The 25,835-nt window shown below is 38.7% G+C and overlaps 1 protein-coding gene across 1 annotated transcript in view; it reads right to left on the bottom strand.

Moving 5' to 3' along the window:
- Positions 1-245: 245 nt before the first annotated feature.
- The window catches only part of NALF1 (NALCN channel auxiliary factor 1), a gene marked incomplete at its 5' end in the record, with an annotated part of 507,720 nt that continues 482,130 nt past the window's right edge, over positions 246-25,835 (bottom strand). The window contains 2 exons of the mRNA XM_081327494.1: positions 246-651; positions 8,135-8,306. Of these exons, the coding sequence (XP_081183620.1) occupies positions 356-651; positions 8,135-8,306 (468 nt within the window). The 3' untranslated portion in view covers positions 246-355. The remainder of the gene's footprint in view (positions 652-8,134; positions 8,307-25,835) is intronic.

Here is a 25,835-nt window from a genome sequence, read left to right as displayed (position 1 = left end):
CACACAATGACTAGAAATAGATAAGACAGTGAAAAGACTTAGTTTAGCTCTGAGAAACTGTCTGAAAAATAAAATCCTGTATTAACAAGTGCAAAACAAACCAAAAAAAAAGAAACCCCAAACATTAAAACACAGTGTATAAAATGGTGTGAGAAATTTAAGTCACCAGACAGCCTTTTAGTCAATAAAAAGCTGTATAGGACATGTCCTTGTTTGGATAGTGGCCCGTCAGTTGAGTTTTACCCAGAAGGCTTTTGGAGGAGTGAACAGAGGGCAAAAAGGTCCAGTCTTTTGGGTCTGACTGCCGTACGGGTGGTCCTGCTGTGTGCCTCTAGGAGGAGATGGATCAGGTCTCTTATTCCTCATTGGTGGAATTATCTTCAAAATTTGTTATGCCTCCAAAGCTCAGTTCTGTTGAATTCTGTGCTGCTGAGACAGTGAGTACTGTATGTAAGAGAATTAATACAAGAACACACAGTTTGAGTCTGCTGTTACACAGTCTTGATGCTGATGAAACTGTGAGTGATGTCCGGTGACACATCATTGAGTCACTTGTTTTTATAGTCCCTTTGGATTGGTTATCGGATAAGAGTCCCCATCTGACATCACAGCATTCTGGTTCTGCATTGGTTGGGTAATTGTCATAGAGCCCTGCAGGAGAGAAAAAGAGCAGCATATTAACAGTCTTTAAAAAAGAAAACAAAGGGATGTCTGGTTTTGAGTTGTGGTAAGATAAGACACAGGAAGGCAGGGCTCTGCCTTCCACACCTGATTTTGCCCTGCTGGGGGCCCTGAAAAGGGCCTGAAGTCACCCCAAAAAGGCAATGAAGAAGGAGGGGTGCCTTGTTGATAATGGAGAGATGACGGTCTTTCCATTTGATCCAAGGAATAAACCAGCAGGAGAAAGACCAGCCACACCTCTGTGCCCGGCCATCAACTGCTGACAACTGAAGAACAAAAGCTTCAATTAGCACATCGTAAACAGCATGTTTGGAACTGGGTGAGAATATTGATCCTTTCTTTTTTATTTTACAACTGAATTTCCTGGGAAAGGCTCCCAAGAAGCTAAAAACCTCCAGATGTGAACGGAAGCAGCATTTTATTTTATTTTTTAATGGAGGACAGAAATACACAATACTGAAGTGAAAGTTATACAAAGCTACAATTTTGATAAATTTGAGTAATGAGATAACTGTTAAGATTTCTCTTTGGGGAAAAAAATTATTGAGGTGAAATATAAGAAATCAACCCTTTGTTTTAAGAGTGGAAAATGGACGAGTAAAATGGACTAGTGGTGGATTTGAGTCTAGCACTATAACTAGCACTCTGGCTACTTGGTGACTTTCAGCTGAAGGGAGAACAGCTGGCAATAAAGGAAAATATTTTGGCATATTTATCATCCTGACATTCTTGGACTATCAATACCTACTGAGCTTGGACTTTTAATCTCAAGAGCTAGTGGGAGAGAAATAAAAAAATTGACTTTTGAATATGTCTGGCTGCAGGGAGTTTGAATATTTTGAACACTTGGAACATTGTGGACTACAACCTTGCCTGACTGATAATTTTCAGGATACTTGAGACAAAGGATTACTATAAAATACTGCCATTAGGACTGGATTATAAAGGCTACATATAAAGACTAGAAAACTAGAGGAAACTTTGTTCTACTCTTACTGAGACTGGTGACAGTAGAGGATTTCAAGGAATGATGCCTCAAGAAAAAACAAATACCTTTCAGAAGGAAATTTTCTCCATGCTACAGCTAATTCATCAAACAATTGTTGCACACAAAGAGGACATAAAAAGAAACCATAATGAGATTAAAAATAACCTAGGTGATATAAAGGACCAAATCTCCAAATTGAAGCTACAACTGGAAAGTTTCCAGATAACTACAAAGTATGAACAAATAAACCAAAAACCAGAGGATGAAACAGAAGAAATGGACCTAGAGATGGAGGAGATAGGAGAAGACCTCTTACTCCTTTCTCCAAAATACACCTGATGACAAAGAAGAAGATTCTAGAAAATGGAACATAGAGCGGGCAGGGGAAATGATTAGGGAATGTGGATGGACGGAGTTCCCTCCAAAAAATACTCTACCTAAATTGTCTTCTTCATGCCAAGCAGCTTTCACAAAAATAGAAATAAATAATTTTGGGCAATGTATTTGCTTTGGCCTGGAAAGCTACTTGGCAAAGAAAGAAAGCGAGAGTCAGATTAAAAAAAACCCAGTGGATTTGCTTTATCAGATGGGGCTCTATCTGTTTAATATACCTGTCTGAATATGATTAAAATAATGGATGGCCCTTAGATATAACTAGATTTTTATAATGGAAGATATGATTTAGAATTAAAATAGCCCTTTTTTGTTCTTCTTTTGATACGGGAAATTTGAAAATAAAGAGGATTGGTATGAATATTTTTTTAGCTATATAAATATAAATAATATTGAGAAAATCATAAATGACAAAGATATTGATTAAATATTGATGGAAAATCAAACTTTAATAAGAGCATGAAAAACAGGATATTGACTTATGAATTGATATTATTGTTATTTGTATAATATTAGTAAAATATGATGAAAATGTATATATCTAATTTTGTATACATCAATAGTACCAAGAATTGTAATTGTCTAATGAGGGGAAAATGAAAAAAATATGGAAAAGATCTGGATTTTTTTCCAATTTATATTGAAGAAGTTAATGTTAAATATGTAAACCCAGACAACATGTTGTTTACTAAACTCTAAATTTAATTTTTTTAAAATAAAATTTATAAAGAAAAAGAAAACAAAGATGGTAAGGAATGTCTGAATAGACCCATATAACCTGCCCAGTAGTCAAATATAATCTCACTTTAAATATTTAGTATCTATGGCTGTGATTACATTGCTACTCTTGTGTCAGAAGTCATTCCAGACAACCTAAGTGGAAAAGCAGTATATAATAGGACTAATTAATGGTAATACTAATAACAACTACTCATTATCAAATATTTAACGAAAGCTGCTCTGAACAAATTTACCAGAGAATTTTGTTCTGTACTAAGTATTATTTGACAGGGGGTTTTTTTCATAAATTTGGGACTTACAATACATATGTCTTAATTTTCAAACTATTATAGAAGGTTTTTAGATAAATCAACAGTCTCAACATAATCTAAAATGTACCTGAAATATCATGAAAAAACAACTATAGCCTCACTTCCAAATATCTCATTATCATGAGACAAAATTAGTTCATCAATCACTCTTCACAGAGTTTGCCTCCCTTAACTAATGGCAGTGTCCTCCAGCTCTTGCAGCCATATCTCCCTATAATAGCCCTTGTAATAAAATAATTCACATATTCCCAGCTTGGCATCTGTCAGAGATCCTGGACCGAAACTACCCAAATTGCCAATCAAAAATTATTATTTTCTTCCTAACATTTTCCCACAAGTGCAAATCCACATTTTCAGATCAATTAAGGATTGATCCATTGGTTGCAACAGGAATTGACCAACTGGCTTGTCACCTCAGACTTAATGAAAAGAAGAAATTCATAAATATTCCCCCAAACCATAAATAAAGTGGTGAGATTTAGCCAGTTCACATCACTTCGGCATACCTAGTAGCTAATTTTTTGCTGCCCAGGCCCAGAATGGACTTCTGGAAGCAGCATCCACACAGAGAACCGGTTGATCACATATTTGAATCCCACCACTGCATAAATATCTAATGATACTTTCTTACGGATACTAGGAACAACTAGTGAAATCAGATAAATGAAATTAAATCAGATAAAAAATTTGTCCTCGATCATGAACTCCAATTCTGTGATTTTTACAATTTCCTTTCTTGCCTCACCATACTATTACAAAACAATTTTAAAAGCCTTCACTTTGTAGTTATCTTATTGTTTGACGAGTCACAGATTCATATTAGAGGTTCTTTTGTAACAGGGTCAATCCTGATTACTTAGAAATTATAGTAGTGACTTGAATGCTTCTCATTCAGAACTCAGATGTAATTTGTTATGCATGAAATGTTTGCTGTTCTCCACTAGATGTCCCCAGTCACCTGTTTTAAACTACAAAATAAATCCACAATAGTTCCCAGAATTTAAAGTATAAAATTGAAATCTCCACAACGCTTTGTACATTCTTTTACAAGCAGAATAATGCTGATTGGCTCTAAGGAACATGTAACATCTATGTTTTGTTGTTTGCTGTCTAAATTCAGGAAGCAGCTTTAATAAGAAACATAGTATTTGAGTCTCTTTAAGTCAAGATTCTACAAACATATCTCAGGACAAAGGCTGTGGCTTGATATTTCTATGCTTGATGTCCCTTTCTCTTCTTCTTTTTTTTTAGATTCTCTAGATTCGAGGCTCTAAGTAAATAGGATAAAGAGTCTCCAGGTCATCTTCCTCGTTGTGATCACTTTCATCAGCTGAATGATGGATTGATTTAACAATGCAGAGAAACAGTTAAGATTACCACATTTTAGATGACCACCAAAAGGCAGCAAGAAGTCTCTAGCCTTGTCCGTGGTCAGACTAGACTGGCAGCCAACCAGAACTGATGCAGTTCAATCTTTGTAGGACCTGAAGAACTGTACAATACTTCCTCTTTGGCAGAAGAGTTTCTACTGGGAAAAGACACTGCTAAGGAGAAGACTCTTGAGAAGACTCATTCATTCATTCAGTTTTCATTTTTACAAAATACACAGAAATTAGTGAGTCATCTGGATAGCATAAAGCATTTTTCCAGCTTTTATTGTCCTGGCTACTATAGCTAAACACCCTCAATAGGTTCAGAAACTCATCAACATTAAGTTTTTCAATAAAATTTAGCAATGGTGCAATACTATTATCATCTCAGGTACAATCCTACAATCTACAGAGCAGCAACCCCTGTAGTTATTGAGAACTTTTGAGTGATCTCTGAAGGCCAATGACTTTTCATATGGAGGATTGCCTTGCTCTTTTAATTAAGCTGTCTCCCTGACAAAAGACCATTTTACCTAAATAACTTTCAGTATCAGGGATTGTTTATTTCAATAATACAAAACAGTAGGTTACTTTTTGTCCACATACATTAAACCCTGTATTGCAAATATTTTTTCCTGTGTGTTTAAGGCCTAACATCAAAACAAAATATTTTTAAATAATTAAAGCAGGGTTTTAATGCCCAAATTCTTGGCATCCACAACCATCTTATTAGGGATTTGTTGTATGAGAAATAAATAGTAAAAGGAAAAAATATTGCATTTTGAATCTGCAAGTACGTTTTCTCCTCTTTAGGATTTTGCCTTCTCCAATTAAAAAGAAGAGTTTTCTTTCTACCAAGCAGAGCATTACAACAATCTGAGGCTTCTTTGAGCCTTGGTGGAGCACTGGGCTGATGCCTCCTTAAGTAACACCAGCTGCCTGCAATTAGTGCAGGTTCGCATCCCACCAGGCTCAAGGTTGACTCAGCCTTCCATCCTTCCGAGGTAGGTAAAATGAGGACCCAGATTGTTGGGGGCAATAAGCTGACTTTGTAATAATGCCGCTTGGGGTGTGTGTGAAAGCCCTAACAAGCAGGCATATACATAGAATGAAGGCTACTGCTAAGCTTGTAAGCCGCCCTGAGTCTTCGGAGAAGGGCGGGATATAAATGTAATAAAAATAAATAAAATAAAAAATAAAATAAATATTTTGTTGTTCTAATCCTGTAGAAAATCAGAAAAGGTAATAGCTCACTAATCATTCAAAGTTCAAGTTCTTGTTTTAGAGTCTTTCACAAATTGGAACTATTGGAGACAATGGTATCTGCAACAATAAAGTAGTAGTATAATCTGGACAGTGTTTTGAGTTATATTTATTTCTACCCTCTGATATTATCAACAGAGAAGCTGCTGTACTGTTCAAAGACACTAGTTTGAACAATATCAAGAAAAATAGTGTTCCTGATAGAGTCACCCAGGTTCTGATAGTGAAGTTTGCCTTCAATCAAGCTATATGATTTGTGAGTTGGGATTATGAATTACTACAAAAATAACATCTTTGAGGTTTTACAGATTGCAAATGCATAATTCCTAACACTGAGGCTCTTTTTTATTTATGGATTTCTATCCTTTATTTGACTTTGCATTATTTCACAATATGTGTCAACTCAGAAATGTATTGATTGACTAGGATAGCATTTCCCAAAGGATATTTTTCAGATGTATTAGATGATATTCCCATCTGCTAAACCATTCAAGTATTGGGGATCATGGAATTTGTAATGGCATTAGATTTAAAGAGGTTAATTTATCATTGCTACTTAAAGTACAATCTTTCTGTCTTTCTCTTAACTTTATCTGTTCAGTTGCCCAGTCAGCAAATCATGATCATGCCAAAATATTACATGTTTGTATAATATGTATGACATAATCACAAAAATTCTGAAATCATGTAATTGTGTCAGGATATATGATACAAATTGTAAGTTGTGGAAATTGCATCACTGAAAATCAGTACACGTGAGTTAGCATTGATCCCCTTGTCCCCCCCTGTGGATGGGCCGGTGCTCCTAGATTTCATTTATATGAGACTCCCCTACAGGATACCATCAGTGGTGGGATTGAGCTGGTTCGCACCACTTCAGCAGAACCGGTAGCTATTTTTTTGTTGCCCAGTCCCAGAATGGACTTCCGGAAGTAGCATCCACCAGAGAACCCGTTGTTCACATATCTGAATCCCACCACTGGATGCCATAGTATCTGGGGTGAACATTTTGGACCTTTTGCTTGGTGAAGGTTGAATGCTTGGATTGACTAGCATTATAGCTATAATCCTCTTGCTTCTCCAGGCAGACCAAAATAAATAAGCATGACACCCAGGCCACAAAATGTTTAATATTCCTGTTAATTCTAAAATACTTTTATGAAGATCCATAAATGCAGTATTAGCATATAAAATTCCCTACTCAAAAAAAAATCCCAGTTGTAGATCTTTAAAAGTGAACAATTATTTGCACTGCATATTCATATTTAATTTATCATGATATTATAGGCATATATCAAAGTTAATAGTCATGCCAAAAGCAAGAATGTGAATGGATGCTTTATTTTCAATAATTAATTATTCTCCCAGCAGTATTAAAAACACCTAGAATTTCTGTTGTCCGTATTTGTGTGTGAGTGTGTTTATGTGTGTGTGTACGTGCACACACATGCATGTGTGCATGTTCAAGTCAGTGTTATCTCTTGGTGACAGTTTGAACTAGCCCCTGCAGCTTTCTGCCAAGATTTTTCAGAAGTGATTTTCCATTGTCTTCTTCCTAGGGCTGAGAGAGAAGGACTGGCCCAAAGTCACCCATCCGGCTTTGTGCCTAATGTGAGACTAGAACTCAGTATCCCGGTTTCTAGCTTGATGCCTTAACCACTACACAAATAGGTTCCATACTTGAGTACAGCCCTTTGTTCTTTCAATATTTCAATTTGTTGGCACATTTGCAAGCTCTGTGAATGTACTTGGACCAGTACACAGTATGCAGTTTAGGATGGAAGAAACGCAGCAAAGCTCAGATTCACGCAGGAAGTATTTTCTGTAGAACTGCCTGGTATTTTTAAGCTACAGTTACAAGCAGAGATGATTCTAGCATTGGTTGCATAGATGATGCAACCAATGGGGCATGGTGATATTCCAAAAATACCTCTTTTGAAAGCGAATCATACTTTTTTTCATTCTGCACACTGAGTTTTACATCTTAGCCTCCATCAACAGCACAGGAAACTTCATTTTAACAAGCTCTTAAAAATGTTGTCCAAGTGGAGGGATTCTGTACAGGTAACATAAATAGGAAGTGCTTGAGAACATGCAAGTGGAATTATCTTCCGGAAGTAATATAAAAAGAGAACAAATAAAGTGAATTGGTATCTAAGGCAGATGAGTCATGCCTAAATGGAGATGAGGAGGAGGGAAAGTGGGAAAGAGAGAAGGCAAAAGTAAAAGCTCTTGAGGATTACAGAGCAACAACATCATTCTTGTGGGATATATAATGGAAAAGGAGGTCTTGAGTGGAAAGTGAAAAGGAATTCTTAATTATACGTGGCCCTCAGAAAATAACTCCAGAAAGGGGTGTTAGAAAGAGCTGCTGAAATTTGCCATACCTGTACAGATGAAACTGGATAATCCTCCATAGATGACATCATCATTGTCTGGTAATATAAATGGACACCTTGTCTGAACCTCCAAACAGTATTGCTTGCAAGGAATTGTGTTGTTGCAATGAGACTGTGTGACTTCAAAATACTGGGAACAGAGCCAGGCTTTGTAGACAGTCTAAAGGAGAAGAAAAAGAAAGACAGGAAGAAAAGTAAAGAATTGGATTAATTGACAAGCCAAAGCAGCACCAGTAGAATTGTTCTCATCATTCTATTCTTATCTATCACACTTTAAAAGCTTTTCAGTAAAATAAAGCAGGGATCCTTTAGATAACAGATCACTTTCTTCCTTTGCCTGAAAGTCACATTCCATGCCTTCTATCATGACTTAGTCTGTTGGCTTATTAATTCCAAGACTTAGAATGTAACATGTGGAGCACTCATTCATATTCTGTCTTCATTGGAAGGAGATCACTGGCATTTCATAATACTTGCACTTTCTACCAATATACTGGTTTGGTATAAACGAAGCAGAGCTTATCAGCATTCCAACAGCCAAAAACTGCTGGTTCATATCAGGATACTGAGAGATGCTTATACTGCCCCAGACCAAGCTTTCTGTGAGTGCTTTTACCGTGCAATCACTTCATTGACAGAATTTTACCGATTAGCAAAGTTAAGCCCTAGCTTTCCATCTATAACCTTCTTGTGCTTTTTCTGCCATGTCTTCAGGCTGTTTTCTTATCACCAAAAAAAATGATTATGAAAGAAAAGATGGTACAATGCCTTGCGATTGATAGCCCTGTCTCCATCTGTGTCAAATTCAAATTGCAATGCCCTTCGTTTCCTTCACTGGAATCTGAATTAGCTGTGCTCCTTTTTGCTACCTTTTTTCTTCAGTTGGTGTTACAATTCAGATTTCTATTCCAGTTATTTCTCAGTCGCACAAAAAAGTAATTATTAAGACACATCAGCTAACCCTCCCAATAAATTTCAACTTTTACCAACTTGCCAAAATTATTTAAATGGCCATTTACTGGTTGTTTCTGGCAACCAAGCTGCGGCTGACCCGCCAGATTTCTGGGCATTAGAAATTCTGAGAAATATGCTTCATAAGACTCTTAATGTTTTCCAAGGGATTCTGGCAATTAGTATCCTGCCAGTCAGATGCCGAAGATTCCAAAAAGGCTCTGAGTTTGACTGCCAAATGATCTGAGGGTAGTGAGGGAGGGATCATTTCCAGCAAACATATCCCAATCCAGACCAGCCTTTCTGAAGCCCCACATTTCCACTTCTCTTTTTCCAGTTTAAGAGAGCTGTAAATCAAGCTGCCTTAAAATGTGGCCTCCATAGTGAAGCTAACTAGGAAATATCTGAGTGGAAAGTAAAGAAATGAAGCAGCTAGGATTTTATATGGTAAGAGCAGAGAAGAAAAAGCAGGCTTGCTGCCTTGGGGCCTCTCATCAATCCTCATTGTTTAGACACACATCTTTTCTGCCCTTGTATCCTGCAAATAATTCCTTGAATGAATAAATCCACAATCTATCAAGGAGCATGGAAAATATTTAAACCTTAAACTTTTAATAGCTAAAACAGTTACCTCTGCCTGTAACAGTTTTACTGGCTAAAGTTAAGTCACAAATATTCACAAAAGTTGGTGCTAGTTACCTCCTAGTAAGGTCTAAAGGTAAAGGTAAAGGTTCCCCCGCACATGCGTGCTAGTCGTTTCCGACTCTAGGGGCCGGTGCTCATCTCCGTTTCATAGCCGAAGAGCCAGCGTTTGTCCGAGGACGTCTCCGTGGTCATGTGGCTGGCATGACTAGACGCCAAAGGCGCACGGAACGCTGTTACCTTCCCACCGTAGTGGTCCCTATTTTTCTACTTGCATTTTTACATGCTTTCGAACTGCTAGGTTGGCAGAAGCTGGGACGAGTAACAAGCGCTCACTCTGTTACGCGGCACTCGGGATTCGACCCGCCAAACTGCCGACCTTCTGATCAACAAGCTCAGCGTCCTAACCCACTGAGCCACCGCGTCCCTTAGTAAGGTCTAGTCTAGGCTAAAACAGTTAAAAGGAATAGAGGACAGGTTTAGATCTCCTACATAAATATATAATATTTTAATTGCTGGAGCATCTAAATCAAACATGGTTATAAAGAGTTGCTTATAAACATGGCATTGCATTTCATATCCAAGATTCTGATTCTCAATATTTCAAGTCATAGCATTTCTTAAGGCTATATAAGTCTGCTCTTTAATAACTAATTTGTATATAGTGGTTATGATATAGAAATTCATTGTGTTTGCATTGATTAAAGGTTTAGAATATCCTACACTCTGACTGTGGCCCTAACCAAGTTTTATAGTTCTCAGCATGCCTATGGATTACAAGGTAAATTGCTGGTGGGAGGTGAATTTTCTGTAAAGTTCACAATGTACTAGATTTAAGGCTGCAACTTTTTGCCTTCAGTGCAAAAAAACTGTAAGAATCCTTTGTGTTCAGTTGAGTATACTTATAACCTTCCTGCTAATACCTTTTTATTCTAATGTCCATGTATACAAATCCAGATCTATATGTCCGTGTGACAGCCTAATAATCCTTGCATAATCTGAGTATTTTCCACATTTTGTTAAATTCTGTCTCTCCCACGAAGGTGAGACAGAAGCCACCTGTTGGCTTTTCTATGTGCTGCACCTTTCCATAGAAACCTATGAAGGGCCAAGAACCCCTAAAAGACTGTATCAAGCAATGAGCTGAACTATGATTGTGATTTGCTCTTATACTTTACATTTAGAAAAGCTGCTTTGTTTTTATTTTAAATGGCAGAATGCAAAGAATTAAATAAATGAAAACTTTGTCTAACAAAAGATAAAAGACAACTGTAAATGTAAAAAAATAGGCTTTAATTAAAAGATGAAATACTTCACCTTCCGGATTGGCAATTTCTGATGAAAGGGGAAAAATTCAAAAAGAATTGGAGAGCTGGGAAAAATTGCAATTGTCTTTACTGGGAAGAATTGCAGCAGTGAAAATGAATGTCCTGCCTAAATTTTTATTTTTATTCCAAATGATACCGATTCTTAAAAAAGACTCTAATCTGGAAGAATGGCAACGGGGTATCAATAAATTTGTATGGGCAGGGAAAAGGCCACGAGTTAAACTTAAGATTATGCAGGATACGCGTGAAAGAGGTGGTCTTAAAATGCCTAACCTTAAATTATATTATGAAGCTGCTGCGCTGTCAGGAATAAGTGATTGGATTAATTTGACACAAGGGAGATTATTAAATCTTGAGGGCCACGACTTGTTATTTGGCTGGCATGCATATTTGTTGTATGATAAGAAGGTAGATAATGTGTTTAAAGTGCATATTTTAAGACAGGCATTGTTGAGAGTTTGGAAGAAGTATAGACATAAGTTAGACTACAAGATGCCGTTGTGGGCAATCCCGAAACATGCAATAGAAAACATAAATGTTGGCTTCAAATATGATGTAACTACGTACAAGGAGATCTTAAGCTTGGAGAGGAACGTCTGGTGTTTGAAGCCGTACAATCTTTTGCGAGATGAGAAGATCGTTCAAACTTGGTTTCACTATGGTCAATTATGTGCCAGGTGGAAAGAAGACCAGAAAATTGGTTTCTCAATGACTGATGAAAATTTGGTAAAGCAAATTAGAAACCAGGGTCCAGCACATATCAAACGGATTTATCTTGCATTGATAGATATTGACTCAGAAACAGAACTTGTTAAAGACTGTATGATAAAATGGGCTCAGAATATTCAAGAAGTTATTACAATGGACACGTGGGAAAAGATTTGGGTGAGGAACGTAAAATTTACGCAAGCCCAAAACCTAAGAGAGAACTTTTATAAAATGTTTTATAGATGGCATTTAGATCCTAAAAAGCTTGCAAGTATGTATCCGAACTATCAACCTAAATGTTGGAGATGTGGTGGCGAAGATGCAACGTATTTTCATATATGGTGGACCTGCAAAAAGGTTAAGGCTTTTTGGATAAAAATTTGGTGGAATATGCAGAAGATCGTCAAGCAAAGGATAAAGTTTTGTCCGCAATTGTTTTTATTGGGCTACAGATGCTACTGTTGTGGACATTAAGTTGATGTTCAATTTAATCACAGCAGCAAGACTCTTAATAGGTCAATATTGGAAAAAGGAGGAACTGCCGACTATAGAAGAATGGACTCTAAAAGTTTCTGACCTGGCGGAAATGGCAAAGATTTCGGCTTATTTGAAAGATCATTCGCAAGAACGTTATATTATGGAGTGGAAAAAGTGGATTGATTATATCCAGAACAAATATGGGACTAAAAAGTTTCACCTAGCATTTGAATAAGTTTTCTTTTCTTTTCTTTTTTTTCCTTTTTATGTAATATTAGTATTGCTTGTAGTCATTTCATATGAGCTAGAGTGCGATAGACTTAATAGTTTATTGTTGTTAGCATATGGATGTTTATGATTGTTCTTTGTTTTATACCTTGTACTTAGCTCTGGGAAGTCGGGGGGAGGGGGGAATGGGGGGGAGGGATAGGGAGGGTTAGGTAGGGGTGGGTGGAGGGAGGGGGGGATTGTTAAAGATAAAATGTATTGTAAAACTTTTCAATAAAAAAAAGAAAAAGAAAGAAATACTTCACCTTCCCAATAAGTAGAATAAGGGCCCTTTAAACAGAGTCTGGAAAAGGACTTCTTTATTTATTTATTATTTATTTATTAATTTTATTTGTATACCGCCCTTCTCCCGAAGGACTCAGGGCGGTGAACAGGGCAATACATGTTAAAAAGACAGAATACAAAAATTAAAAAAGATTAAACAAAGTGCCCAGAACTCTTAAATAGGTTAAAACACATTTAAAAGTAATAAAAACCCAACCCCATCCCATCAGGCCAGGCCAGCTTGTTCAAAGAGATACGTCTTTAGATCGCGCCGGAAGGAGCGAAGGTCGGGCGCCATCCGGAGCTCAACTGGAAGACGGTTCCATAAATCCGGCGCATGCACACAGAACGCCCACAGAGAAGGCCCTCCCCCTGGGGGCCACCAGTCGGCATTCTTTGACCGGTGGCACCCTGAGGAGACCCTCTCTGTGGGAGCGTATTGGGCAGAGGGAAGTTGATGCCGGCCGCAGGTGCTCCCCAAGGTATTCTGGACCCATGCCATGTAGGGCTTTATAGGTCAATACCAGCACCTTGAACCTTACCCGGAAGACAACTGGGAGCCAATGCAGCTCACGGAGCAGAGGTGTAACATGGGAGTAACGGGAGACTCCCAACACAACTCTCGCGGCTGCATTCTGTACCAGTTGGAGCCTCCGAGTGGTCTTCAAGGGCAGCCCCATGTAGAGAGCGTTGCAGTAGTCTAAACAAGAGGTCACAAGTGCATGAGTGACCGTATGCAGGGCATCCCGGTCTAGATAGGGCCGCAACTGGCACACCAGGCGATCCTGGGCGAAGGTCCCCCTAGTCACAGCCACTATGTGATCTTCCAAAGTAAGCCGTGAATCTAGGAGGACTCCCAAGTTGCGAGCCCTATCTACGGGGGGTAATAGCTCACCCCCCATAGAAAGAGATGGGATATTCTGAATATCCCGGGATGCCGTTATGCAAAGCCACTCAGTCTTGTCGGGGTTGAGTTGAAGTCTGGTCCTCCCCATCCAGACCCGAACCGCTTCCAGGCAACGGGACATCATGTCGAGGGCATCACTGGGGTGGTTTGGGGTCGAAATAAAAAGCTGGGTACTGATGATACCCAACTCCAAAACCACGAATGATCTCACCCAGCAGTTTCATGTAGATGTTGAACAGGAGAGGCGAGAGGACCGACCCCTGAGGAACTCCACAAGCGAGAGGCCTCGAGGTCAACCTCTGCCCCCCTGCCAACACCGACTGCGAACGTCCCAGGAGATAGGAGGAGAACCACTGAAAGACTGTGCCTCCCACTCCCAATCCCCTGAGACGCCGCAGCAGGATACCATGGTCGATGGTATCGAACGCCGCTGAGAGGTCTAATAGGACTAGGACAGAGGAATGTCCCCTGTCCTGGGCCCTCCAGAGATCATTCACCAGAGCGACCAATGCCGTCTCCGTGCTGTGCCCGGGCCTGAAACCCGATTGGTACGGGTCTAGATAATCCGCTTCATCCAGAACCAGAGGGAGCTGATGCGCCACCACACTCTCAACAACCTTCGCAAGAAAGCGAAAGTTGGAGACCGGACGAAAGTTATTTAACACAGCTGGGTCCAAGTCAGGCTTCTTGAGGAGAGGTCTCACCACCGCCTCCTTCAAGACAGCGGGGAAACTGCCCTCACTCAAAGAGGCAGATATAATCACCTGGAACCAGCCTCGTGTCCCCTCCCAAGCCGCATAAACCAGCCAGGAAGGGCACGGGTCCAATAAACATGTGGTGGAGCTCAACCTCCCCATAATCCTGTCCACTTCCTCTGGAGTCACAGAATCAAACTCCTCCCAGATAATATCGACAAGACCACCCTTGTCCTGATCGTCAGACTCTGCCCAGTCGGAGCGATTTTGTCCGACAGATTTTGACTAAACTCCTCGGCACGACCCTGCAAGGGTTCCTCCCTCACCTCCTGATTAAGGAGGGAGCGGGTCACCCTAAACAGGGTGGCCAGGTGGTTATCTGCGGACGCGATAAGGGTAGCGAAGTGGTTAGACCTCGTCGCCCTTATCGCTGCGAGATAAGACCTCATATAGGTTCTTAGTCGCAATCGGTCAGATTCGGATCGGCTGGACCTCCAACAGCTCTCTAGGCCCCGTCTCTCTTTCCTAGCATGTGAATAACAACAATTTAAGCATTTTTCTAGGCAAGTTTCTTCTACCATGAATTATAAAAGAACAATTATAGAACATGTTTTTCTCCTTCTAGTTGTGGCTTTTCTCAATCAGACAATAAGTTACAGAAGGAGATGAAAAGTGAAGGTTGAAAATTCAGTTGCTTGAAATTTTCAGGGCAATTTCCTAGAAACTCTGTGCCATTTAAATGTATTTTATTTTTATCTGTTCCAGTTTTCTGTCAGTTAATTTATAGAGCTATCTTCTGTTTATTTATGGTGGCAACAGATAGTAACAAAGTTGCTAGGCAACCGTTAAAAAACAATATTTCTAAACTGTGATTTCTGACTTTCCCTTGGATTTTAAATCATTATATTCTGAAGGGGAAATATTGCCACTAGAATTATTTGCTTAATGAAAAATTATATGTTGCTGTTATTTTTAATTATTTACCTGTAAAAGTGAAAGTTCTACTGCTTCGTTTTTGGAATAATCTTTTTTTTAATTATACAAATTTTATTTCTTTTTGCTTTTTTCAATGCTTTCAATCTTATTTCTTTTTTTTATTGAAAAGTTTTAAAATACATTTTAAAAACATAAACTCCCTCCCTCCCCCTCCCCCCACTTCCCCTCCCTCCCCCTCCCCCCCAACTTCCCAGAGCTGAATACAGGGTATAAACTTTAACCAACTTAAGCTAAAATATGCTAACCAACTAAAAAAGACACTTGAAATTCTATCGCATTTTAACTCCTCTTAACATAACTAAATAACTAAAGAATAATAACTAATTAATAATGCATCATATAATACTAATACTTATTCATATACTAAATGAAACTTTCTAGTCCCATATTTATTCTGAATATAATCGATCCATCTTCTCCATTCCAAATTATATCTCTGTTGCGATTGTTCTTTCAAATATGCTGAAATCTTTGCCATTTCCGCCAGGTTTGAAACTTTTAAAGTCCACTCTTCTATAGTAGGCAGTTCCTCCTTCTTCCAATATTGCGCTACCAAGAGTCTTGCTGCCGTAATTAAATTTAACATCAATTTAGTATCTATAACAGTACAATCTGTAATAATGCCCAACAGAAATAACTGTGGAGAAAAACTTATCTTTTTCTTAAATATCTTCTGCATATTCCACCAAATTTTAATCCAAAAAGCTTTAACTTTTTTACAAGTCCACCATATATGATAATAGGTTTCATCATCACAACCACACCTCCAACATTTAGGCTGATAATCCGGATACATACATGCTAATTTTTTAGGATCTAAATGCCATCTATAAAACATTTTATAAAAATTATCTCTTAAATTTTGTGCCTGTGTAAATTTCACATTTCTGACCCATATCTTTTCCCAGATATCCATCGTTATGGGCTCCTGAAAATTCTGGGCCCATTTTATCATGCAATCTTTAACAAGTTCCGTTTCTGAATCTATTTCTATCAGTGCATTATATATCCTCCTTATATGCGCTGGACTTTGATCTCTTATTTGTTTAACCAAATTTTCATCAGTTGTCGAAATACCTGATCTTCCTTCCATCTAGCTTGTAACTGCCCATACTGAAACCAAGTCCGCACTATTCTTTCTTCTTTTAAAATATTAAATGGCTTTAATTGCCATACGTTCCATTAATCTTACTTCTTATTTTATCCTGTAGATAAAATACAAATATGAAACAGGCTGTTCCTGTTAAATTGGCCTCTATCATAGCAAATAGTAACAAAGTAAATGCTAAATGATTTAGAAATTCCACAAGCAAATAGGTGATGGTGCTAATTCCACAGCTGCCATCTTCTCAATGTAGGGTTTCTTGTTTTACTTCTACTATATGAAATTCTTACTGAAATGTATTGTCATTGCTGAGCAGATACTACTTATTTCAGTGTCATCTAAAGAGAAACTGGATTTCCTTAATGCACCTGGTAATTTCACCCTGGTAATTCTCATAATTGTGATATTATTACTTGTTCTTTTTCACTTTGATATATTAAATTTCTATTCTGAACTATTCTAGCTTTCTCCAACCTGATGTCTTTTCATGTGTTAGACTGTACCTTTTGGCAATTTTCCCTTTATGCTCCTAACTAATAAACATACCAGGTTTTTTACTTTCTTATTACAGCTTACAATTACTGAGTTTTCATAGATTTGCCTGGGTTTTTCTTGATAGTTTCTAGATTCAGTTGGTGGGGTCAGAAAGCACAATGCTTATGTGCAGGTATACACGTAACAAAAAGGTGGACCTTTGATCATGCTAGCGTGAATTTTTCTGACCACAGCATGTAGACATCCCTGAATCTGGCAATTTCCAATTGATGTCAATCTCAGATGGCATCAGATATACATACAGTACGTATGTCTTTCGGATTTGGGTCTTTACATGCAATTTAGTTTCAGATATCTCATTACCTTACAGTGGTTAAAACAACATGACCATAAAATTTTTGTTTATCAGTAGAATATGGTAGAATTTAATTTAGTAAAAATATAAAAGCCACAATGATAAATAACATAAAAACAAAAATACTAACACTGGCAAAGGGAAGATAAAAATGCCCCCCTCAGCAATGTAGCCAATTCTCTAGCCCTAGATCTGGCAGCGTAACCAGTTCTTGAGGGCCTTCCAAATATTAGAAGGGATGGGGCTGACCTTAATTTCAGGGGGAAGTTACATGCCAGATTTATAGAATTATGGATTACTCTTAGCTTGCTGTCTCAGTTGTTCCCTATGCAACATTGGCATAAAAATTATAAGAAGATACATAACAATATTAGGCACACACATTATGACATACAGAGTCAATCAAATGATCAAAAATCACAGTAAAGAACAACATAATCATTAATACATTATAATCAGACAGATAAATTAGTAGTGAATTTATTTTTTAAAAGACAATTTTGTTTTGCAAAAAAATATAGAAATATATTGGGAATGAGACAAAACAGGAAGAAAGAAAAAAGAATGGAAGAAAAGAAATGGTCAGTTATTAAGGAATAAAAATAAACAGCTAGAAAAATATTTTATGAGTACATCTCACAACATAATCTGTAATGCATAAGCCATCTAGAGTTTCTTTAGTAACTGAGATGCTACAAAAAGATCAGTCAAACAACGCCCTATCAATTTGCTATTTTGCTTTGTTTTTTGCACAGCTTTCACCCCTGATAATGTTGTGAGAATCGTGATTTATTGGCATTCAGATTCAGAATTAACCCATTCAGTCTACCCCAGGAAAACCTGTTTTGTGTTACCTTGATCTTCTTTAGGAACTTGGGTTGATTAAATCCAATGCACACCCATAATTCAGAACTTCCATGATTGTTATTGCAATTCCAAGTTTTTCTTTAAATTGCCATTTTAGAATAATGAAGAACTCATAAATATTTTAGAGGTTTCATTGTTCTAATGCAAAAATACCATGTTTAGCTCAAGTTTTGAGGTATTAATGCTTTTCTTTTAAGCAATCTGTTCTCTTAATTTCTCATGTGCTGACATGTTTCCTGGTGATGTTGACAGCCATCTAATTGGTTCAGACTAAAGAATAGCTGTTGCATTTGTCCAAATATAATTGGCAACATAAGCTTATTGTGTTTATTGCCCTGTTTTGTTATGGCCTCAGTCAACCTTCCCCAGTAGATACTGTCAGTATGTATCTTGGCTTTGCAATCTGCAGAATATTGAACTAAGTTTAAGTTTAAGTTTATTGAATTTATATACCGCCCTTTTCCCGTAGGACTCAGGGTGGTTTACAAAGTATTTAAAAACGTCAATACAATACAAAAGTTAAAAACAGTTAAAAATAATTAAATTTGATCCCTGAAAAATATAAAACCACAATTAAAAACTCTCAGCCTGGGCCGGAAAGCTCAAAGAGCCAGGTCTTCAGGTCCCGGCAGAATGACCAAAGGTCGGGGGCAGTCCTAAACTCCACGGGCAGCTGGTTCCAAAGGGCAGGCGCACCCACTGAGAAGGCCCTCCCCCTGGGTGTTTTCCGCCGGCAGTCTTTTACCGGCGGCACACTGAAAGGCCCTCCATGTGGGAGCGCACAGGACGAAGGGAACTTGATGCCGGCAGCAGGTGTTCCCTCAAATATAAAGCCATTTAGGGCTTTATAGGTCATCACCAGCACCTTGAATCTCACCCGGAGGGCAACCGGAAGCCAATGCAGCTTGCGGAGTAGAGGCGTTACATGGGAGTATCGGGAAACCCCCATCACAACTCGCGCAGCAGCAATAGCACCAGCTGAAGCCTCCGAGTGGTCGTCGAGGGCAGCCCCATATAGAGAGCGTTGCAGTAGTCTAACCGGGAGGTCATGAGCACATGGGTGACTGTGCGTAGGACATCTCAGTCCAGATAGGGTCGCAACTGGTGCACCAGACGAACCTGGGCAAAAGCTCCTCTGGTCACGGATCCTATGTGATCTTCAAAATTGAGCCGTGAATCCAGGAGGACACCCAAGTTGCGAGCCCTATCAACGGGGGGGGGTGTAACACCTCACCCCCCATCGTTAAAGATGAAATAGTCTGGTTAACCCGAGATGCCGGTATGCGTAGCCACTCAGTCTTGGCAGGATTGAGACGAAGCCTGTTTTTCCCCATCCAGACCTGGACTGCCTACAGGCAACGGGACATCACGGCGAGGGCATCACTGGGTTGGTTCGGGGTGGAGAAAAAAAGTTGGGTATCATCAGCATACTGATGATATCCCACCCCGAAACCACGAATGATCTCGCCCAGCGGCTTCATATAGATGTTGAACAGGAGGGGAGAGAGAACCGACCCCAGAGGAACTCCACAAACGAGAGGCCTCGGGGCAGATCTCTGCCCTCCCATCAACACCAACTGCAAGCGGCCCAGGAGATAGGAGGAGAACCACCATAAAACGGTGCCTCCCACTCCCAACCCCCTGAGACACCGCAATAGGATACCATGGTCGATGGTATCAAAAGCCGCTGAGAGGTCTAATAGGACTAGGACAGAGAAACAACCCCTGTCCTGAGCCCGCCAGAGATCATTCACCAGCGCGATCAATGCCGTCCCCGTGCTGTGACCGGGCCTGAAACCCGATTGGTACAGGTCCAGATAATCAGTTTCCTCCAGGAACAGAGGAAGCTGATGCGCCACCACATTCTCAACAACCTTCGCCAGAAAGCAAAGGTTGGAGACCGGATGATAGTTATTTAAAACAGCTGGGTCCAGGGCAGGCTTCTTGAGAAGGGGTCTCACCACCGCCTCCTTCAAGGCAGTGGGGAAGATACCCTCCTTCAAGGAAGCAGTTATTACTGCGTGGAACCAGCCTCATGTCTCCTCCCGAGCCGCATAAACCAGCCAGGAGGGGCACGGGTCCAACAAACAGGTGGTGGAGCTCAGCCTCCCCATAATCCTGTCCACATCATCAGGGGAAACAGGATCAAACTCAGTCCAGATAACATGCTCAAGATCGTCCGATTCCTCCACATCAGACTCCACCCAGTCAGAGTCTAAGCCGGATCTGAGCGATTTTGTCCATCAGACGATGACTAAACTCCTCAGCCCGTCCCTTTAAGGGGTCCTCCCTCACCTCCTGGTTAAGAAGGGAGCGAGTTACCCTAAACAGGGCGGTCGGGCGATTATCTGCGGACACGATGAGGGCAGCGAAGTAGTTAGCCTTCGCCGTCCTCATCGCCGCAAGATAAGACCTTATAAAGGTTCTTAGCTGCAATTGGTCAGATTCGGATCGGCTGGACCTCCAACCGCTCTCTAGACCCCGTCTCCGACGCTTCATCACCCAGAGCTCCACAGAAAACCATGGAGCCCAGCGGGATCTGCGCCAAGTCAGGAGTTGCAAGGGTACAACACGGTCGAGTGCTTCGGTGGCTGCCCTTTTCCAGGCATCCACCAAGGCACTGGCCGGGTTGTGAGTGAGGGCGATGGGTATAGACCCAAGCGCCATCTGGAACCGTTCTGGATCCATTAGGCGCCTGGGGTGGAACCATCTGGTCGGTTCCGCAGCATAGCAGCGGGGGGTAACATAACAGAAGACCAGTCGCAGGAGATCATGATCGGACCATGATAGGGGGACAATAGCTGGCAAACCCCCTCCCAGATCATCCAACCACTGTCCAGATAAAAACACCAGGTCGAGAGTGTGACCCCCCACATGAGTTGGGCCATGAATTACTTGGGTCAGGTCCATGGCCATCATGGAAGCCATGAACTCCCGAGCTAACTCCGATGACCCTCCCAGGGCAGGTAGGTTGAAGTCACCCAGAACTATAAACCTGGGGAACTCCACTGCCAACCATGAGAGGGCGTCGAGCAGCCCGGGCAAGGCTATTGCCACACATGGACTCTGGTCACACTGGTTTGGAGTTGCGACCCCCAACACTTGAAGTTGGCCCCACTGTGCATTAGGATTGTTTCAAATAACAGTACATTTATAACTTCACTTGAAACATTTTTCCCTTAAGGTAATACTTTATTATAGGACTTCCAGTTTTGCACAGTAACGCCCAGTTGCAGGATTGCAGATCTCCACACCCCCGCAGCTAATTTCGTCCTGCCAGGGCACCCTAAAAATGGGTCTAAGTCACCCTGGAGAGGCGTCAAAGAAAAGAAAGGTGCCCCAGTGATTCTGGAATGACAGCAGTCATTCTGTTCAATTCAGGAAAATCCTTCTAACCTGACAGGAGAAAGGCTGGCCACACTTCACTGACCATCCCAAGCTACTAGCAGCCAAAGTCCAAAGGCACTAGCTAGCACAACAGTGAACAGCATGCTTGAAACTGGGTGAGGAATTTGATCTTCTCTCTCCTATTTTATACCTAATGTCCTGGAAAAGATCCCCAAGAAACAGCTGGGAACAAAGCACCAAGTTATCTCTTATGGAGTGAAACTACATGTGTTTAGAAACTGCTGACCTTCTAGGATTACAAACATACTGAACTGCATGTCTAAACTTAAGAACTGTTTGCAGAGAGAGAAAAAATCTTGGCCTTTGGCTAATCTTCTAAAGGAGAAATTACTAGAAAACTTTTAGATGGTTAAATACTTTGGATTGAATCCTGACTGGTTGATAATTACAAGACCCCTGAAAAGAAAAACTGTTATAAAATATTGTTTTCAGTGGTGCCTGGACAATTGGAAATGTATTGGACTATAAAACTATTATATAAAGATAAGAATTATGTAAGACTTGGCTGTTTGGAACTTAAGATGGGCTGGCTTGATAAAGCCAATTAAAAGACTATGACACTGATGAAAAATTACTTAAAGGGGAGAGATAAAATGGACGTTATATACCTATCTAAAAGTCATAGAAAACTATACTGAACACCTTCTCCTGAAGACCCCAGTTTGGAGTTTCAAAGATCTGCAGGAACAATGACTCAAGACAAAACAAATACATCCCAGGAGAAAATATACACAATGCAGCGACAGATTCAAATGATAATTGTTTCAAACCAAGATGAGATTAGAAATAAACCTGACAATATAAATGAACATATCTCTAACTTAAATCTACAATTGAATAACACTCAAAAAATGACAACAAAGTATGAACAAATAAATCAGACAACAGAACATAAAATAAATGAAAGTGACTTAAATAGAAAAGCTACGGATGAAGAAAACTACAATTTAATATAAACAAAAAAATCTGCAAAACTTCAATGTAATAAAGAAGACAAAAAAAGATGCTTTATCCTCCAGGATTTCAAAACAAATTTGAGGATAAAAAAGAAAAACTAATAAAATGGATTAAAGAACTGTCAGAAGAATCATCACAATGTGGGAGACAAAAAAAGATACTTGACTTGACATGTTTGTTTTTTTGTCCCCAGCAACACTCACAAAAATACAACCTGGCAAGCTAAACTTACTGACTTGGAAAGCAACATGGCAAAAGAAGAAGACTAAAATTGGAGTCAAGAAACGTGATTCAACATATCAGCGGGAATATTATATGACTAAACCCGTGTGTTTGTGTGTGTGTGTGTGTGTGTGTGTGTGTGTGTGTGTGTGTGTGTGTAGTTTGGATATAAAGAGGCCCTAAATTAAGATTATTAAATGCTGTAGTGTTAAATATTGTTGGAATATGGCCAAAAGAATAGATAAAATTTGTAAAGAGGCCCTATAGTAAGAGAAATAAGATATATAAGTGGTATATATTTCTAGAATATATAAAATGTTAAAACATGGAGATGGTGTATTTAAATGAAAAGTTTGGATATTTAAAGGTAATAAATTTTGAGAAAAGTATGACTGATAAGAGTGGTCTGAATACTGAGGGGAAACTAAGCTTTAAAAAGTTGAAAACAGAACATATAATGAATTAATAATTATGTTGATGTTATCATATGCATAAATACAAAAAATGTTTATATTCAACTTGGTATGTATTGAAAATATTAAGAATTATATTTTTATTGTAGACAAATGGAGATTATTATTGGAAGAAGAAAGGATCAATAAATATATTGCCAACCAACATATTGATCAATTTGAGAAAATAATTGTTATTGATTGTTTTGAGTAAATGAATCCAGACAACACACTGTTCACGAAACATTTAAGATTGTCATTGCAAAAAAATAATAAAATATATTTTAAAAAAATACTTTATTACAAAATATTACAAAATGAATCAAAATATTCAGTAAACACGCTCCATTATTAAATCAAAACAAAATCAAAGGACAAGACGTTAACTATCTCTTATGTTATTATTCACTCATGTTATGAGAATAAGAACACAAGATTATTAGCAATGTTAGTACAGTTAACACGGAAATATAAATCAAAAGCTTTGGAAACCTACAATAATCTATGGTGATGGCAAAATGATACCTGACAAAGGGTATAATCACACAAAAGTTGCAATTACATACTTCTGTCACAAGGTCTGATGCAAGTACTTAAGTCTGGCCCAATGACTCCAAGTTGGCTTTGTGTCTAGTGCAACATTTATAATTCACAATCTTCCACTTCTACCCCATTGCCTTTAAACATTACATCAGACTGGTTCTTCCAGTCCCGAGCAATGTTCAGCTTCCTATTTACTCAAACTCAAGTTGTCAGTTTAAACCAAAACAATCCTAGTGATTTGTCCTTCCCAATGGATGTGTGCATATGCTATATGTATATATGAGTACATGGATTCATGTCTTTGTCCATGAATTTGAATTCACTCCCTCACACATACCAACTAGGACTGTGAATGTTACAAAAGTATTTCAGAAGAAATTCTCCACAAGCATTTCTTGCATAAACATGATCTTTGCTATATATTAAAGAATCTAATTTAGTTTTAAAAAAGAACAAAGTTTTAAGATCTTAATTTTAATTTATGGATTCATTAGACGAGTGGTATCTTTTTTCTGCCTCTTTTGCCATTTGAAAAGAGTCATGATTGTTAAATAGCAAAGTAGCAAAGAGAAGTTATATTTGTGCATCACACAAGGGTGTAAAGAATGGAGTTTAAAGGGAGAAATTCACAACTGGATGGAGATGGGTAAGGGATAGGGACTGAGCTGGGAGGAAAGAAAAAAGCAGATATAAAATGAGGAGGAAGAGAAGGAGGGGAAAGAAAGCTGAAAATCGAAGGAACAAAAGAGAGCAAAATGTTGTTTACATGTTAGATACAGGATTAAACTAACCAGACAGGGCCCATCTGCTCCTGAGGATCTGCTAATCTTGACTAATCTTCAGAGACATCTAAACTTTTCAGGAACCATTTTGTTTCTCCTCATGTAAGATCAAATAAAACTGAGCTTCCTGTCAAATAAATATCATAGCACAAAGCATAGCACGACAAAGGGTTGCTGAATATCTACACCTGTTGTTTCTTTGTTATTTTGTTATTTATTAAAGTTTTTCCTTTAAATGGTTCTTAAAGCCAGCTTTTAAACTGTGTTTTGTGGGATCCTGATTTCTACTTTCAATTATTAAGCTTATCATAATACCCAAATAATAAAAAACTATGTAGTAATATTTTGCATATATTCCTTTTTGAGTTGATAGTTACTTCAATACAATCGTATTATATCAAACAGAATATAATAGCAATATAATGCAACATTAAAATTAATAGTGTTCCTAAAGAAAAAAAGCCTAGAAAATGATATAATAATATCTCTTTTAAACAACTGATCAGTTTGCCACATTGTTCATAAAGCACAATCAACTTTAAAAACATAAAGAGACGTTAATTTTTCTGTGTAATATTTATAATATACAAAAAGTACATTTTATGTTCTCAAAGTAATAAACTGTTGTAAAATGTGCTCAAAGGACAATGGGATGCTGCAAGCAGTTACTGAGTGTCCAAATTGGAGAAAAGTGAACAAGGTCAGAACTTCAGATCTGAATTGTAAGTTTCCTTTTTCAGGTAGGTTCTGACTTTGAAAGGTTGCTAAGTGCCCATTTGTAAGCCAAAGACCACCTGTATTTATAAGAAGAAAATATTCAATCATCCTAGAGAATGTGAGCATCAATGCTCTTGTTGTTTAAGACTTTCTCCCAGATTAATGTCCTGTGATACGTTCTTACAATTTACTTTTAACCAATGATGCTAACCCTTCCTAAATATCAATTCTTAAATACAAACCAGAAGGAGTGCTATGTTGACTTCATGTCATACTGACTCTACAAGGGACAATTCAAAGACACTCTAAATACAGAACATAAGACTTCTTTCATGTTTCCTCTTCCTTTTATCTGCCTCTCTTCTCTATTTATAGCTGTTAAAACATGACAAGGCAAGGTTGTACAAGGCACTGTAAGTCAAACTACGAGGATAGAAAGAGGCTTTCAGAGAATTCACATTGAATTTTGGTCTCTAATGTGAAATTGTTGCCTATCCAAACTATGATGTACCATCTACGGGTTTGATTCA

Source organism: Vipera berus (genome assembly GCF_964194415.1).
Source record: "Vipera berus genome assembly, chromosome: 4".
Lineage (NCBI taxonomy): Eukaryota > Metazoa > Chordata > Lepidosauria > Squamata > Viperidae > Vipera > Vipera berus.
This window is presented reverse-complemented; position numbering and strand designations above follow the sequence as displayed.